This window comes from Anolis carolinensis, chromosome 4 (genome assembly GCF_035594765.1).
Source record: "Anolis carolinensis isolate JA03-04 chromosome 4, rAnoCar3.1.pri, whole genome shotgun sequence".
In the NCBI taxonomy this organism is placed as follows: domain Eukaryota; kingdom Metazoa; phylum Chordata; class Lepidosauria; order Squamata; family Dactyloidae; genus Anolis; species Anolis carolinensis.
The window spans coordinates 126,514,227-126,533,270 of NC_085844.1; the positions used below are offsets into that span (position 1 = coordinate 126,514,227).

The 19,044-nt window shown below is 39.2% G+C and overlaps 1 protein-coding gene across 7 annotated transcripts in view; it reads left to right on the plus strand.

Moving 5' to 3' along the window:
• rabgap1l (RAB GTPase activating protein 1 like) overlaps positions 1 to 15,133 on the plus strand; it is a 186,531-nt gene extending 171,398 nt beyond the window's left edge. For all 7 annotated transcript variants that reach the window (XM_062979417.1, XM_008108932.3, XM_008108934.3 and 4 more), the window contains 6 exons: positions 104 to 214; positions 2,026 to 2,130; positions 8,335 to 8,418; positions 9,203 to 9,274; positions 11,352 to 11,549; positions 13,757 to 15,133. In XM_062979417.1, the coding sequence (XP_062835487.1) occupies positions 104 to 214; positions 2,026 to 2,130; positions 8,335 to 8,418; positions 9,203 to 9,274; positions 11,352 to 11,549; positions 13,757 to 13,912 (726 nt within the window). In that variant the 3' untranslated portion in view covers positions 13,913 to 15,133. The remainder of the gene's footprint in view (positions 1 to 103; positions 215 to 2,025; positions 2,131 to 8,334; positions 8,419 to 9,202; positions 9,275 to 11,351; positions 11,550 to 13,756) is intronic.
• The last annotated feature ends 3,911 nt before the right edge of the window (positions 15,134 to 19,044 follow it).

The window sequence follows — 19,044 nt, forward strand, 5'->3', positions numbered from 1 at the left end:
CTTTCTACACCTGTGTTCTACTTATTCAAATAGCTTGTTCTCTGGGTTGGACATTATAGATAAAAGTTAAGTTTCTGTTTTGTTTCTTCCTCTTTTTCTCCAGCGAGAAAACCGCAGGCTTCAGGAAGCCAGCATGAGACTTGAGCAAGAGAATGATGACCTTGCCCATGAACTCGTAACAAGCAAAATTGCTCTACGAAATGACTTGGACCAGGTGAGAAAGTTTTCATCCGTAGCCAGACCTGATAAGAAATGAGAGAAACCAGTGTCATGTTTGCAGCTAGGAAATAGAATTCAAAGCATAGTTATTATACTCATCTTTTAGGTGTAAATTTGAAACTAACGTTAAAAAAAAGAATATTAAATGTTCTGTTTGAATGCTGCTATAAGCATATATTATGGTACAAAGAGGAAGGGGGGAAATTTGCTTTCAGTCTTCTGATAAGGACTGAAATAAGGTTCTAAGTAGTGTAGGTCACAGAGATAATTTTCTAGGTATTGTAGACTTTGATATTAGTAAAATTCCATATTCTGATAAAGTCCTTCAGACGTCAGCTTCTGTTTATGTGTTGCCATAGCATTACTATCAATACCTATACATAATGCCTGCCAATGTTTTGATATTCATTACAAAGAAAGTCTGTTTCAATATTTATGTAGAGTCTACATTACAGAGAGTAATGCAATAAATGCTGCTTTAACTACTTATTTTAAAAGTGGCAAGAATGAGATCAACTATATGCACAGAGACACAAATATACATTGCCATGAATATGAACTTTAAATGCCATTTTAAGTGTATGTATTGTATTTTAATTCTGTTTTTACCACACGGTTACTACTTCTTTTTTAACATTTGTATTGCCGTTTTTAAACTTGACTAGTGTGGGATTATTAGCCACCTTAAGTCGCATGGGGAGAAAGGCGGGTATAAATATAGATGATGATGATGATGATGATGATGATGATGATGATGATGATGATGATGATGATGATGATGATGATGATGATAATGACTCTGGCACAAGCCAGTCAAGGTGGTCCCAGTGGTGATCGGCACCCTGGGTGCAGTGCCTAAAGACCTTGGCCTGCACTTAAACACAATCGGCGCTGACAAAATTACCATCTGCCAGCAGCAGAAGGCCACCTTACTGGGATCTGTACGCATTACTCGCCGATACATCACACAGTCCTAGACACTTGGGAAGTGTCCGACATGTGATCCAATACAACAGCCAGCAGTGTCTGCTGTGGACTTATCTTGTTGTGTTTTAAATAATAATAATAATAATAATAATAATAATAATAATAATAATAATAATAATAATAATAATAATAATAATGAATCTGCAGGTGAGCTTACTGTTATACCCACCACACCTGAGCTCACTCCCTAGCAGCAAGAAGAGACTTTTTAAAAGCACAGTTCACTTATCTCACACTTCTTTATTGGTCATACAATATCATTGTTGGGAATGTTGTGTTTCCCCTGGTACTTGCACACTCACTTGTTTAAGAAGATTTAAGATCAAACGCCTTTGGGCTCTTACCTCTTTTACAGGCTTCCAAAGTTCTGAATTTCACCTATTCTGTTAGCAAACTCCTTTATATTTTGGAGACCCCTTGTAACTGTAAAACAAGTGTTTCCTGCTTTCAGATTTGTTACAGCTCATCACGGCTTGAGTAATAAATCAGGTGTGGTTGAATGAACATTGATTAAAAATATGCAATAATAACAATGTCTCAAAATGTGTCCACATAGTTTTTATTTTAAGTTGACTGTCTCCTATGATTCACACATACTCTTACATAAATTTATAATTCCTCCCACCTTCCAAGCTCATTTATTACTCTCTCCTTCTCAGCCACCAGCACCCTCCAGCGTTCTGTTTCATTCATACACACTTTGTTTTCTTTCCTGGATTGCTCAAACTGATCAATTGACAAACACCCAGTTCAATTCCAGTAAGGTTCCCTGTGAGATAAATTGCATTATTGCTACTTGTGTGTATGTGACTTTTTCAGGCTGAAGACAAAGCAGATGTTTTGAACAAGGAGCTGCTTTTGACCAAACAGAAACTTGTAGAAACTGAAGAGGAGAAGCAAAAACAGGAAGAAGAAACAGCCCAGGTATTATTAGCTACATTGATCCATGAGGGGTGGATATCCAAAAGCACGAGGTACAGAATATTGGCTGAAGATCAAGCAAACCATGGTAATGTGTTGTCAAAGGCTTTCATGGCCGGAATCACAGAGTTCTTGTGTGTTTTCCAGCCTGTATGGTCATGTTCCAGAAGCATTCTCTCCTGACATTTCGTCCGTTTCGGTCTAGGGTGGGAGAAGGAACTCTTATCTCTTGGAGGCCAGTGTGAATGTTTTAATTAATCACCTTGATTAGCATCAATGGCCTTGCCAGATCCATGTCCTGGCTTCTTCCTGCCTGGAGGAATCTTTTGTTCAGAAGTGTTAGCTGCCCCTGATTGATTCATGTCTGGATTTCCCCTGTTTTCAGAGTGTTGTTTCTTATTTACTGTTCTGATTTTAGAGGTTTTTTTAAAATACTGGTGGCCTGATTTTGATCATTTTCATGGTTTTAATTAAAACATTCACACTGGCCTCCAACAGACAAGAGTTCCTTCTCCCACCCTGGACCTTCCACAGATATATAAACCTTCCTTGCTTAGATTTTTCCAATATACCTCACAACCTCTGAGAATGCCTGCCATAGATGTGGGTGAAATGTCAGGAGAGAATGCTCCTGGAATATGTCCATACATCCCAGAAAACACACAACAAACCATGGTAAGTTGCAGACTAGGGCTGTGCTGTTTTCAGTGTCCAATTTTCAGCTGCCCCCATTTTTTTTTTTTTGGGAGCTGCCCAAATTTGGGAGCTGTTTTTCGATCCGGCGGTCAGAAGATCCTTTTTTGCTTCGGGAAGATCCAGCCCATTGGTGGAAAGAAGGAACTTCCAAGATTCCCTTTTCTGTCATTTTTAGGGCTATCAGGACAAAAATGGACACATTAACCATTATAAGCCTACCAAGTTTCAGAATGTTTGTGTCAGCCACTGATTTTTAGGAAATTCTTAAAGTTTCTAGAAATAAAATTTTATGAAAAGAAAAACCCAAAAAGGGATCCCCTGAAATTTCTCCACAGCAGCAGTATAGGAGCAGCAGCAGGGCATCAGTCCTGCCAACTGTCATAAAGATCCACACATATGACTTGAAGGAAAATTAGTACAAGATGATGTACCAATGGTATTTAACAACTCAAAAACTTTCAAAATATTATCAAAATACTGCAGACAAATGTTGGAAGTGTGAAGTCAGTACCGGGACATTTTACCATATGTGGTGGTTGTGCTGTCGCACCCAAGCTGCTGTTAAGGTATCCTTGGTGTCAACGTGTCTAAACTTTCTGTCAGCTTGGGGGATGCTGGATGCCTTCTTTTAGAATAAAAAACCCCATAGAATTAATGTTCATGCTGTTGCTTTTAGGGAAATGATAATGATTTATTAACAGGACTTGGGTTTAACTCCACCCAGGCACTAACTTGGTTTCCCCACAACAAAGGTCATATTTCGAACTTGAAAGAAAACTTAATGATTCTGAAGCTGCCAGACATGGATGATTCTGCGGAGAATAGATGACAGTTTTCCTTGTTCTCAGACTCCGATATAGGGGCTTCTAAGGCACCCATGTCCAAGGTGTTAACCAATTGCTGTTTAACTGTTGGTTGATGAAAGCTACTATTGACTATAAAACTGGTTGATGATAAAACTGCTTATAAGTTACTGTTGTAAAAGGTAAACTGGTTGTTAAGTAACTGATCGTAAGTAGCTGGTTGAAGTACAGTAGAGTCTCACTCATCCAAGCCTCACTTATCCAAGTTTCTGGATTATCCAAGCCATTTTTGTAGTCAATGTTTTCAATATATCGTGATATTTTGGTGCTAAATTCATAAATACAGTAATTACAACATAACATTACTGCGTATTGAACTGCTTTTTCTGTCACATTTGTTGCAAAACATGATGTTTTGGTGCTTAATTTGTAAAATCATAACCTAATTTGATGTTTAATAGGTTTTTCCTTAATCCCTCCTTATTATCCAAGATATTCGCTTATCCAAGCTTCTGCCAGCCCGTTTTTTTTGTTTGTTTGTTTGTTTTTTCGTGTCAGGAGCAACTTGTTGCTTCTGGAGTGAGAGAATTGGCCGTCTGCAAGGACGTTGCCCAGGGGACGCCCGGATGTTTTGATGTTTTTACCATCCTTGTGGGAGGCTTCTCTCATGTCCCCGCATGGAGCTGGAGCTGAAAAAGGGAGCTCATCCGCACTCTCCCCGGGTGGGATTTGAACCTGGCAGCTTTCAGGTCAGCAACCCAACCTTCAAGTCACTTAGTCCACTACGCCATCTGCCGGCCCGTTTAGCTTGGATAAGTGAGACTCTACTGTACTGGTTAGACAAGCTGGTTGTAAAGTAACTGGTTAAAGTAGTAGTGACTTAAGATGGCTTGTCAAAGCCTGGAACTCTGGGACCAACTGAAGACACGTCCTGCCTCTAGAATTCCCTGGTAGTCTGTGATCTATAACAACTCCTTTTACATCAACAAACTGACACAAAATGGCTCCCTTTTCCTCAGATAAAAGGGCAAACAAAATGGCTGATACAAAACAACAACAACAACAACAACAACACATTATATTCTACCCTATCTCCCCAAGGGGACTCAGGGCGCATCACAGTACACATTACACAGTATACAGTACACAGTACACGGCAAACACTCAATGCCGTTTGGACAGACAGGACAGAACAGAACAACATTCAATGCCACTATCAGAGATAACACACATACATACAGACAGTAGAGGCCATTTAACATTCTCCAGTTTCCGGCTTCATGAGGATCTGCTCGATTCCGGCCACAGGGGGAGCTGCCACTTCATCATCCACTGTGACGCCGAGTCCTTTTTGATGGTAGTACTTCCTCATGTTCTTCGCATGTCGTTGGCAGTTTTATGGTGTCACTAATTAAATTAGCTTCCCCGCATTAAACGGTACCTAGAATTCTCTACTTACAGACACAGCTGTTTTCGAGCTGCTTAGGTGGGCAGCAAGCTAGGCTATTATCTCTATTTTATAAATGCATTTTATGAATGTTATATGTAAGTTAATTTTTTAACTGATTTATAGTGTATTGTACTGTTTTTATATGTCTGTTTTATTGTAAGCTGCCCTGAGTCCCCTGTTGGGTGAGAAGGGCGGGATATAAATATTGTAATAAATAAATAATATTAACGGTCGGGAGCTTAACCCCGACCCGGGCTTCGAGCCAACAACCTCTTGGTCAGTGGTGATTTATTGCTGCTGGCTACTAACCAGCTGTGCTACAGCCCGGTCCTACAAAACAGGAAGGGTTTTCCTACACTCCACCGTTATAAACTAACATAAAAGTAACTACAGTAGAGTCTCACTTATCCAAGCTAAACGGGCCGGATGAAGCCTGGATAAGCGAATATCTTGGATAATAAGGAGGGGTTCAGGAAAAGCCTATTAAACATCAAATTAGGTTATGATTTTACAAATTAAGCACCAAAACATCACGTTATACAACAAATTTGACAGAAAAAGTAGTTCAATACGCAGCAATGTTATGTTGCAATTACTGTATTTATGAATTTAGCACCAAAATATCACAATATATTGAAAACATTGACTACAAAAATGGCTTGGATAATCCAGAGGCTTGGATAAGTGAGTCTCTACTGTACTCTAAAACTATGGGCAAGGAAGCCAAACAAAGGGAAACTGGAACTCATACAGTTCCAGCACAGTAATCATGTAAGAAAGCAAATAATAATAATAATAATAATAAATACTGGAAGGAAATATACAAGAAAATCCAAAAATAAATAAATATTCATTTTCAATTTAAACCTGAGAATTATAGACTTCGAAATAGAGAAAAACGAGGATAAATTTCTCAGTTATTTAACAACAGTGGCCAGAATAACATGCCCAAAAATGGAAATTAAAACATTTACCAACCACAGAACAATGGACTCTAAAAATGATATATATAATGAGAATGGACATACTAACACAGGCAATTACCCAAGAAATACAGGAAAAAAAGATTGGTCTTTAATAATACATTTTGTGAAACAAGAAAAAATGAATTGGTTAGAAGAAATTACCTATTGAAGTAAAACACAGCCACTAGAAGATGAGATATGATTAGGGAACATAGGAAATTTTCAAAGTGTAGTATTATTATATATTTTTAGTTATTGCTTTTTTATGTTTGTGAGCAGGATAGGGTCAGGCTTCTTGTGTGAGAGAAGGAACACACACATATAAGCCACGTGAACTGGGGCAAGAGTACCACAAGCCAGAAGGTAGGGCAGAGGAGGGGAGGGGAATAAATGAGTCGGTTAAAGAGGTGAACAAGAAGAAAGGGCTTTTTTGTAATACGTTTTTATAAATATTTTTTCGAGAGGAATAATAATAATACTTTATTTATATTCCATCCTTCTCTCCAAGGGCACTCAGAGCGGAATACAGTATATAAACAAACACAGGCAGACATTCAATGCCTTGTTACAATACAATGAGACACACATACACAGACAAAGGCAAAGGCTTCTCCTTTCATTTCTGGCTCTGGAGGCAGTGCTCATCTCTGGCTCAGGGGAAGTGCTCTTCTCCATTTCCAAGCCGAGGAACCTACATTGTCACCTCCTGGCCCTGTGGCTGGCATAACTGCTTGGAGCATCTTTTGCCTTTTCCTGCCAAAGCAGTACCTAGCATGTTTTTGAACTGCTAGTTTGGCAGGAGGTAGGGTTAGTGAGAGCTCGCCCCATCCCGTGGATTTGAACCGCCAACCTTTGGATCAGTAGTTAAGCAGCACAAGGGTTTAACCCATTGCACTACTACAACCCCTTATAGGAAGGAAGGTGCAAGACAGAGTATACAAGCAAGAAGATAGATAGGGCTGGGGATGGACTGAATTCTCCCCATGGGGATTCAAGGGAATCAAGCTATCCCCTCCCTCCCTTCACTAACACCCCCCCCCCCCACACACACACAAAGGTAAAAAAAATTAAACGAACACCCCCCAAATGCCCTTTCGAAGCCCCCCAATGCATGCCCACTCTCACTTCTCTAGCAAAATAATAAAAAGAAGGGCTGAAAGATATTAAATGAATAAAAATTAATTAAATTGACACATGAAAAGATTAGAATTGAGTCCAAAAGTAAGCGATCCTAAGCAGCAACGGCACTGAGATAGAACACAGAGCGAGCTAGAACACAATCTCCCTCTCAGAAGCTAGGACGCCACAAGAAAACAGAGGAGCTCGCCCTGGTATATACAGACCAGCTTTGCAAAAAGATACATGATCCGCTTTCTTGCTCACATTGGCTTAAGCAAGGCTAAGGGGGAAAACCTTCCTGCATGTGGCTGCTGCCACAGCGTAGCTGAAAGCAACCAAAAGCAGCCGTTACCGGCCGCCACGTGGTCCATTTCGGCTGAGTTAATTTGATCCCCGTCACCCTCCCTGTTTTCAGACATTTGGTTGCCGAATCAGTTGAATTTCTCAAATCCCGTTTTGAAAAACACCACAGTGCATACCCTTATTGCAGACCATATAGCTCTACCATGAATTAAAGCATGAAAGGTGTCTAAAGGTCAGATTAGAGTGATGTTAATTGTTTGAATTCAGTTAAGATGCATGCTGGTGTTTGCATTTCCAAGCAAGCCTTTATTAACCACTAATTAGAGCAAGAATTACCTTAAAATGGCAAAAATGGCATAAAGGGCAGTGGTCACGTTTAAATGCCATACTGAAACCTGAATTATTCTTTTTGCCCTCCTATATGATTGAGAATAGGATTTCAGACATTTTTACAACTGCTTTAGCTAACCACAACACCCTACACCTTCAGAAATGAAAATGGTTAATTTCCACAAACTAGCCCTAAAACCCTGGGCTTGTTTGAAAATATTCATAGTATTTATAAGTCTGCCATTCCAGATGCCATTAAAAAGTATAGTTAACTGTCAAAGGAAAGGGTTCCCAGAAGAGAAAGGAGACTAACATGCACAAGCACAAAGCTGACTTTGGATGCTTCCTGCAGTTCACACTAAAGTATGGTTAATCTTGAGTATTTCATGTGGGTGTGTTGGAAATGATTGTTAGGGTAGGTTGTGGATTGTCTCATTGCTTCAAAATTAGAGGGACGACTGCTCCGGCGACAAGCCAATTATGATAATTTTACTAGACTGTTCCTCAGTTGACTTTTAATCTGTTTTCTCTTTCTTTCCAGTTGAAAGAGATCTTCAGAAAAAGACTGGAGAAGGCAGAATCTGAAATAAAGAAGACAACTGCTATTATTGCGGAATATAAACAAGTAATGTTTTGGGTTCGGGGTTTTATTGTTTTAACTCTCCTTTCAGTATGTCTAGAAGTATGTATTCAGTATGTGTAGAAGAAGAATAAAATGGGCATGTTTTTCTCCAAGTATAATCCACTGATATCTGAAGTCAACCCTAAGTGCTTGGCTGCTTTCCAGCAGAGTCCTGCAATGGGCATGTTTTCTCTTTATGTATGTCTGATAGTAAAGGTAAAGGTTTCCCCTTGACATTGAGTGTAGTCGAGTCTGACTCTGGGGTGGTGGTGCTCATCTCCATTTCTAAGCCAAAGAGCCGGCGTTGGCCGTAGACACCTCCAAGGTCATGTAGTTGGCATGACTGCATGGAACACCGTTACCTTCCCACCAAAGCGGTACCTATTGATCTACTTGCATTTACATATTTTTAAACTGCTAGGTTGGCAGAAGCATGGGCTAAAGATGGGAGCTCACCCCAGTCCCCAGATTTGCACTGCAGACCTTTCAGTCAGCAAGTTCTGCAGCTCAGTGGTTTAACCCATTGCGCCACCATGGCCCCCTTGCTTATATGTCTGATATCTACAAGTTATTATCCAGTTATAAATTGCCCAACATATCCTTCACACCATTGGTTGGACAGTTCTCAATATTTTTAAATCTTGATAATTAGCTTTGCAAATGCTCAGTAACCTACCTGTGAGAGAGTAACTCTCGGCTGTAAGAAGATTAAATGTTTTGCCTCCTCAAAATAATTTCTGTTTTCTTTATAAAGTGAATAATATTGCAACGCTGTGTCTTCTCCTAGATTTGCACCCAACTGAGTAACAGGCTGGAAAAACAACAGGCAGCCAATAAAGAAGAACTTGAGGTTGTAAAGGTGAGAGTAGACTTTTCCGAAACTTGTTTCTATCTCAGAGTAGTTGTATATTGTTTTATGTTTGTACATTAGTTTTAGATCTGCATGTTGGCATTCTCCTTCAACTGATTCTTTAGGCATCATTTTTAACAGAGAGAAAAAAATCAGTTATTTTGAAAAGATTTGTAACATCATATTTACATGTTGATTCTGTGGAAATATCCTTGACCAGTTTGTAATCTGAGATATGCTTTTTCAGGTGTTGTTGCCTTCATATAACACAGTGTTGATTAGAACCTTCAAATTTAGAGTAAATACAGTTAATCTTTCTTTCTCTTTTAATTGTTTTAATTGTCTTCTTCAAAGGGCAACTTTCCAAAGTCCTAGTACACTATCACAGGGCTTGTTTACACTTTTTATCAGAAATCTTTTACTGTTGCCAACTTTTTCATGATCCCACCACTGAGCTGAGGGGACCCCATTTGGAGTCGGGACCTCCATTTTAAGTATCCCCAGTTTAAGAGAGACCCACAGATATGCCTGGTTTTATTATCTTGCTTGATAGTTAAAAGTTTTGGTGTTCTAAACTTGAATGTCTGGCCTGCCTTTAAAAAAACTGGAGCATCACCTATTAGGAGATGTTCTAAAAAAGGTTGTGGCTAACTTTTCAATATTGTACATTACACCATTAACAATAAAAGCCTTCTGTGTGTTTTGAGAGGTGGAATATTTTTGTGTAATTTCTTTTCACTTTTTGTGCACTTTCTGTTACAAGTATCAGGAAAAAGTTGTTTAATCTGATGACCATTCTTAATAGCTTTCTGTTCACTTAAATTACACTATGTAACAAAATTTGAACATTTTTCTGTTTCTGGTTTAAAGTGTTATTTCCTGTTTACTTGTGCGGTACTTCCTTTGCAAGTAGTTGTTACACTCAAGAAACTTTGTTTTTGTGACTGCCGCATACTATGTTGAATTGGTTGAAACTCTGTGAGATACTCATTGAAAAGCAAAATGTGCTGCAGGATGTCCTGCAAAAACAAAGTTTTTGCGGTTTAGTAAACTTTCCATGGTTTTATGATAGAACCAATCAGGAAATGGCATTTATAACATAGAAACAAAAATCGTGTTATGCAATTTGACCAAATTTACTGGCACTCTCATTTTTCTTAGGCACTCTTTTAACAGTCTCTGCAGGTTTTACTTGTAGATACCTCTGCAGAAACCATGATTTGAAAGGAAAGATTCTTAAAAGAAAAAAGTCTATATGCAATTCCCTGGAATAATGCTGTCTCCTGGAACTATCTGCTGTTGGTTGTCCTCCCTATTTCTAGAATAGTGTTTGTGGGTTCCATTGGCTTATAGCAAGCTTCTGTTACATATTCCTGGCTTTTTTTTTTTAGTAATTGGCCCATTAATTAAAATATTACATCATGATATTTCGTATTTTGTGCTAGGTATTGCTACAGTATTGCATCAGTTTGACCAAAAAGAGCTGCACAGAGCAATGTGATGTCATTTTCTGTATAACATTTATTTTACCTCCAAGCAAACAGCTTTACTTTTTTTAAAAAAAAAACTATTGCCATTCATGGCATTTAATATTTGTTTGTTTGTGGATTTTACGTTGCATTGTTCTTCTTTTTAATGTTGTGAGCCACTTTGCAACTTGAATGAGAGATAAAAGAGGGATATAAATACAGTAGAGTCTCTCTTATCCAACCTTCGCTTATCCAGCGTTCTGGATTATCCAACGCAGTCTGCCTTTTAGTAGCCAATGGTTTTGTAGTCAATGTTTTCAATACATTGTGATGTTTTCGTACTACATTCATAAATACAGTAATTGCTACATAACATTACTGTGTATTGAACTGCTTTTTCTGTCGATTTGTTGTAAAACATGTTTTCATGCTTAATTTGTAAAATCATATGATGTAATTTGATGTTTAATAGGCTTTTCCTTAATCCCTCCTTATTATCCAACATTTTCGCTTATCCAACATTCTGCCAGCCCGTTTATGTTGGATAAGCAAGACTCTACTGTAAATACAACAACAATATTAACTGGTTATTGCTGTTTTATGTCTTGCTGTTTTAGGGGAAGGTGATGGCTTGCAAACACTGCAGTGAAATCTTCAGTAAAGGGGACCCCTTGAGAGGACCAACAGAGCCTAGAGAAAACACAGAAACTGTCACAGATGATGAGAAGGATGCCCTTAAAAAGCAGCTAAGAGAAATGGAGCTGGACCTGGCACAGACCAAACTACAACTTGTAGAAGCCAAATGCAAAATACAGGTAATTTGACTGTATAAGTATATTGTTACATTGCTAACTATAGTTTACCATTACATCCTTTGGTATAGCAAAGAATAATTGTGCCTGTGCAGAGACAATTGCAAATGCTTTGGCAGTAGCAAAAGTTACTACTATATTATTTTTCATTCACTGGGTGAGCAGCAACTTGTAATAATAATAATAATAATAATTTTATTCTTATATCCCGCCCCATCTCCCCGGAGGGACTCGGGGCGGCTTACATGGGGCCATGCCCAGACACGACAGCACAAGTCAGATAAAACATTAACAACTTAGGAATGTTCTCCATAAAGAACTGCTTTGCCTTGTACTGCTTCACTCTGTTTGTGTTTTTTATTATTCTTTTTCTTTATTTTTCTTATTTTCATCAACTTGTGCTTAATTTTACTTGGTCTGTCATTTTTCCATTCTTACCCTTTTTAAATGGAATGCTCTCAGTCAATTTTTAAATACTGCATTTTCTTACGGTGGAAAGATTGTGAAGTTTGGTGACTGTTTTATGTGCCAGGGTGAGCATCAGCAACATTTGTATAATATGTTTCCTATATCCAGGCTTGTGAAGAAGCAAAGTATTGGTGGGGAAGGGAGTCAAAAATTGTCTCTTGAGTCCTGTTGGTAAACCCAGGCCTGTGTGTGTGAATAAGACTGGCCAATCCAACTCTGTCAGATACAACTACAACATGAACATCAGTGCCAACAATCATATTGACTTTATTAGGATGAAGTCTTGGTCTGACATTCAATGACTTCCCTCATCCGGACAGACTGATTCTCCCCTTTATTCATCCACATCCCCAGTACAGAGGAGATCTAGCTTAGCACTGAATTCTTTAGGACAGTTTACTCCATATCCTGCAACACCAGTAAGATCTGGGTTGCTGTGAGTTTTCCGGGCTGTATGGCCATGTTTCAGAAGCATTCCCTCCCAACATTTCGCCCACATCTATGGCAGGCATCCTCAGAGGTTGTGGGGTCTTTTGGAAAGTAGGCAAGTGGGGTTTATATATCTCTGGAATGTTCAGGGTGGGAGAAAGAACTCTTGTCTGCCTGAGACAAGTGCGAATGTTGCAATTGGTCAGCTTGATTAGTATTAAATAGCCTTGCAGCTTCAAAGCCAGACTGCTTCCTGTCTGGGGGAATCCTTTGTTATTGATCCTGATGGAGATACAGTAAAGCATGATCATCTGCTGAGAAGGCAGGTTGATTTTTACATCTGGATATAACCATGTTGAAGTTAACAACATAAAGATTGCACCCTTCCTTGCCATGCACATAGGGGTCATGTGTGTGGTCTTAGCTGGAACAAAGTCTTGTTAGGGGAAATGGCCTGAACCTAAACATTTTGCAACTTCTAGGAGCATTTCTCCTCTCACATGTGTTACAGTAGTAGTGCTACAATTTCTTACCTTGCTCTCAAAGCTTATATTGCAGCCATTTTGATTTTTCACAAGCTCAGCATACTTCCCTTTTCATGAGTTCAACATACTTCCCTTTTCATGAGCTCACCATACCTTGTTCAACGAACCACTAGATCAGTGGTTTTCAACCTGTAGGTCCCCAGATGTTTTGGTCTTTAACTCCCAGAAATCAAAATAGCTGGTAAACTGGCTGGGATTTCTGGGAGTTGTAGGCCAAAACACCTGGAGACCCACAGGTTGAGAACCACTGCACTAGATGCATGAAGGTCCTCTGTTGTTATTACCCACTATTCAAACACTACTATCCTCTTGGCTACTATTTGCAGTACTTGGATGAATGTGTAAAGTGTGGATTGACCCATTCTTACATTTAAGGTAGGATTTTTCATGGCAGTAACCTGTGTTAGGACAGCTGTTTGATTATGTGTCATGCTAATACATGATCCGTATACAATTTTTCAATAAAGATTTGTTTTGCCCTGACATCAGCTTCCTTCCCCAAAAAAAAGTTACATCTGGGGAAAGGTATTTTCTTTAACAAAACTGAATTTATGTTTGCACATCAAGTTCTTTCTGGGTATATGCATAGTGCTGTGTATATGGCACATTTTTGCCATACACAAATAGTTAGAAATGATGAGTAAATGTGAGCATTTATTTCTAAATCTGATGTAGCTAGATAATGTAATAAGTTCATCAAAATTACAGTAATCTCTACTCTTCTGAATAGTTCTCTCATCTGTTTTATTGTTCCATCTCCTTTATCAGGAACTAGAACACCAGAGAGGTGCCCTTATGAGTGAAATCCAAGCTGCCAAAAACTCTTGGTTTAGCAAAACCCTGAACTCGATCAAGACAGCTACTGGCACACAGCCGCTCCAGCAGCCTCCGCTGTCATCGTCTCCCAAAGAGGGCAGCACATAGTCCCCGTTGGATGCCAAGCATCAAGAGCACACGGACAAAGCAGCTGAGGTCCCTTGAAGATTCCTCCAGAGCATTCATGGGGGAGGGAGAAAGGCCGGGGAGCAGCCTCTGACCCAAGTTCCTTCAGTGTCTCTCATTAGTTCTTATGTGGCCCTTTCCAAAGAGACGTTATTTAAAGGATCTTGTTTTATGTGGAATACTTTTTTCCAGCTGCCTTGCCAAAAGCCACACCTCAGTACCTTCATATCTGACATGTTATTTTGTATGCCTAGATGGTTCATATATTGATGACACGTAATTCAGAACTACGTGTTCCATATATTGCTTAAATTATTCACAGATTTTTAAAACTTGCATAAGAGTTTTTTTTCCTTTCCTGTGAGAAAAATGAGACTGGGCAAAGCAAAGTAGTGAAGAAAAAGCACATTTATCATAATGCCATGGTAGTTTACTGGTTACCCGAGAGCTTCTCAAAGTTTGTAGCTATCATTGCATCCTCCAAAGATGCACCTGTTGTTTTAAAGCCCAAGTCTTGAGCCACCTCTATTAACATATGGAACAACTACATTTTGATAAACATGCCATACATTGATGTTTCCTTCAGTGCTGCTTTTAAGAATTCCATGATTGATTTCATACAACTAAGGGTGCAATCCTACCCATGACACCCTCATTCCAATTCTCTTTTGCCAGTTAACAGACTTGGCCATAAGTTCTTATGAGCAGTCATCTTTAAAAGTAAAAGAGACTAGTGGATGTGAACTTCCCTTTCTGTTGTTGCACCATTCACATTATTGTTAGCGGGGTTTGTGCAAGAGACAGGAGACATTCCTGATAAAATGCTTAGATGGAAGTTGATCTCGCCATTGATAGAACAAATTTTTCAGATGATCCTTGTGTCTGTTTGGTAATCATACTTGTTTTATAACTTTATAAAAGTACAAAGTAGCATTTGTTACATTTTTGAATTGAACATAAAATGTTTATAGAAATGTTTATTTCATTGAGAATTGCTTAAATTGATGGAAATATTTTTTTTATTATATGTAATGTGTATAATAACGTGGGACAAGTCAACATCACTACTGGATGAAAAGTTTATTGTGTAATTGGTTTTCCTGTTATGAACAGTGTTCCAAGGATATTGTCCTTCTGATTTTAATCCAAATTAATGCAATAGCTTAAAAGTCTGTTCTGTATAATAAAGTTTACTGATGTTCATTTTTGTTTGTCAGATATATTTTGCAGTGCGTCTGCCAGGAGAGAGGGCGCTGTGTGCCTCTTCTGACACGCATGCCATAGGTTCACCACCATTAGCTTAGAATATCCTATTTTCCTAACTTGCCTAGGTGGAGGAGCTATTCCATTGCCAATCAGTTGGAGAGCTGTGGTGCCATCAAGTTCTTAAATATCAATCAGTCAACAATGCCTTTATTACAGTCTACAAACCATAAGACAATTCAATAGTTATATACATCTTACACACATATAGAAAGAAGTGTGCACACACAACATTGGGAAACATAAACAGGCCATGTTGAGATGGTACAAAAGGATATAATTAAAAGCATGGAAATACACTGTAAAATTGCTTTATTTATTTATTTCGTGTCAAAAGCATTGTACAACAAATACATTTCAAATAATGGAAATTAAAAAAAAAGGAAATCACAAGCAACTAAATAGTTTTGGACCAAAAGCGGGCAACAGCAACCGCATTGTCTGTAGCTTTAAACAACTCCTCCTCCGTACATGAGGCAGGGCATTGTGGGCAAGCATACATATGCTGAGTTGTTTGTTCTGCTCCACAGTCACACAAGGTGGAGGATTCCTCCAGGTAGTGCCACCTTGCCAGGTTGTCTTTTGATCTGCCCACTCCACTTCTGAGTCTGTTCAGGGACTTCCAAGTTGCCCATTCTTGGTTTGCCCCTGGAGGAAGACCCTCGTGGGGGGCCATCCAGTTAGAATTGCCAGGTTCAGCTGCCCAGAGGGACACCCTTGCTGTTGCTGGAGGAACATCAAGAGGAGTGGTAGTTCTCATGAAGCCCTTCCTTGATTTGAGTCTGGTGGGAGGAGGGTGATGCAGTGGGTGGCTTTCACAATGTTCGACCTTTTTTCTCTCACCGTTAGCAGCAACTTCCCGTCGCACGTCAGGAGGGGCAATGCCAGCTAACTTGTAAAATTGCTTAATAAGATATGTTTAAATACAACAGATACAATTAAAAACCAAACAGTTATATGAATTAAACGTACATTAAAGCTACACAGGTCCATGGTGGAATCCTTAAATTTCGACAACCGTAAGACCCACTAGGCAATGTACATACAGATAATAATAATAATAATAATAATAATAATAATTTTATTCTTGTACCCCGCCCCATCTCCCCGAAAGGACTCGGGGCGGCTCACATGGGGCCTTGCCCAAACATCACAATATAAAAACAAAACAAAAAACAAGTTTACAACAATAAATCAACAATTACAGATTATTGCAAAGACTAGTTTCAGCCTGAGTTTAGATTAGGAAGATTTCATATCTTGGCTACCTCTAGGAGAAACTTGGCAACAGACAAAGTCACACAGGGAAGATTATCTTCCAGGAAAAACTTGACATAGAATTTAGCTGATCTACTAGGAAGGTTGCTCAATATTAGTATGTTGTCAAGCCTGCTTGTAAAAAATGTTTTATACATTCCACTTCCTGGTTACTGCGTGGGCAAAGTCTTCCATTATATGGATGTTCTTAAGTAGTAAAATCTCTTGGGCTAGCCCTGTCTCCATCTGCAATACATGGATGAATAAACACATCTCAAAGATGTTTATGTATGGATGACAAATGAACCATTTTGAAGAGCTATGCACAATTATTAATATTGGCTTATAGTGAACTCTTCAATGCTTAAATATCAAAAGGAAAGCAAACCATTCTAAGGAATGTCATTTAAATCCTCTGCTTTCTTGTCACAACAGGAAAAATAAGTGGACACTTGGAGGTGGAAAAAAGGGTTATGGATATAATTGAGTTCATGTGAGGCCAGTGTTGAATAGTAGATCAGTCTCACTTCCTCCTCCTGTACCCCTATGCAGTTGTGAACAAGTTCAGAGCTCCAGAACTGTAATTTCTTTTCTTTTTTTAAAATGGTGACTTAAGTTTTTTAAATTTCTTTCATAATAAAAACTCAATTACATTGTTAACATTGATTATTCCCTGCTCTATGCTTCCCCATCCCACCACCATCATAAACATAACTTTGTACAGATGCAGCTCTCTCCTTTCTCTTGCTTTTAGTTATAGGCAGTCTCCAAGTTATGAACAAGATAGGTTTTATAGGTTTATTCTTAATTTGAATTTCCAGCTTGTCGATATTTTCCTTCAATTGCGGTGCCCAGAACTGGACACAGTATTCCAGGCATACTTTCCAGGTCTTTGATCATTTTAGTCGCCTTCCTTTGGACAACATTTAAGTCCTTTGGCTGTTAGCTACTGCATTAACCAATGTCAAAGGCCTGTTTAAAAAGCCAAGTTTTCAATTCCGAAAAGTTGAGAGCGTGGAAGCTTGCCTAATCTCCCTGGGGAGAACATTTCAAACATAACATTCAAAAACATACAATGCCTTTCTCAAATAACCCGAACATCACCAGGTACCTAAGCTAATGTTTGGTTGCTATGAGTCTTTCGGGCTGTATGGCCCTGTTCCAGAAACTTTCTCTCCTGATGTTTCACCCACATCTGTGGCAGGCATCTTTAGAGGTTGTGAGGCATGTTGGAAATTAGGCAAGGGAGGTTTATATATCTGTGTAAGGTCCAGCGTGGGAAAAGCTAGTGTTGTTTTATTTGTTCAGTCGCTTCAGATTCTTCATGATTTCATGGACCAGCCCACGCCAGAGCTCCTTATTGGCTGTGGCCACCCCCAGCTCCTTCAAGGTCAAGCCAGTCACTTCAAGGATACTATCCATCCATCTTGTCCTAGGTCGGTCCCTCTTCCTTTTTCCTTCCATTTTCCCCAGCATCATTCTCTTCTCCAAGTTTTCCTGTCTTCTCATGATGTGGCCAAAGTACTTCATCTTTGCCTCTAATATCCTTCCCTCCAGTGGGCAGTTGGGCATTATTTCCTGGACTATGGACTGGTTGGATCTTCTTGCAGTCCAAGGCACTCTCAGAATTTTCCTCCAACACCACAGTTCAAAAGCGTCTATCTTCCTTCGCTCAGCCTTCCTTATGGTCCAGCTCTCACAACCATAGGTTACTACGGGGAATACCAGTGCTTTAACTGTGCGGACCTTCGTTGCCATTGTGATGTCTCTACTGTTCACTATTTTGTCACAACCAAAGCTATTATATATATAGTAGAGTCTCACTTATCCAACATAAACGGGCCGGCAGAACGCTGGATAAGCGAATATGTTGGATAATAAGGACGAATTAAGGAAAAGCCTATTAAACATCAAATTAGGTTATGATTTTACAAATTAAGCACCAAAACATCATGCTATACAACAAATTTGACAGAAAAGGTAGTTCAATACATGGTAATGCTATGTAGTAATTACTGTATTTACGAATTTAGTACCAAAATATCATGATGTATTGAAAACATTATCTACAGAAATGCGTTGGATAATCCAGAACGTTGGATAAACGAGTGTTGGATAAGTGAGACTCTACTGTATGTATATATATATGTGGCTTGAGTAACACTTACAAAATATACCTATTCCTAGGGTAAAGGTTTTCCCCTGACATTAAGTCCAGTCGTGCCCAACTCTGGGGGTTGGTGCTCATCTCCATTTCTAAGCCAAAGAGGCAGCGTTGTCCATAGACACCCCCAAGTTCATGTGGCTGGCATGACTGCATGGAGTGCTGTTACCTTTGATCTACTGAACTGCTAGGTTGGCAGAGGCTGGGGCTTTCGGTCTGCAAGTTCAGCAGCTCGGTGCTTTAACGTGCTGCGCCACTGGGGGTTCCTACTTACACACAAATTCAACTTAAGAACAAACCTGAAGATGTCCTGCACACATTCTGTATGACTTGTAATGTGAAAAGACCACTGAGAGGCATGGGGCCTTTGGGATGAAAACGACCTCATGAACTGGGTTGTTGTGTGTTTTCCTCACAACCTCTGAGGATG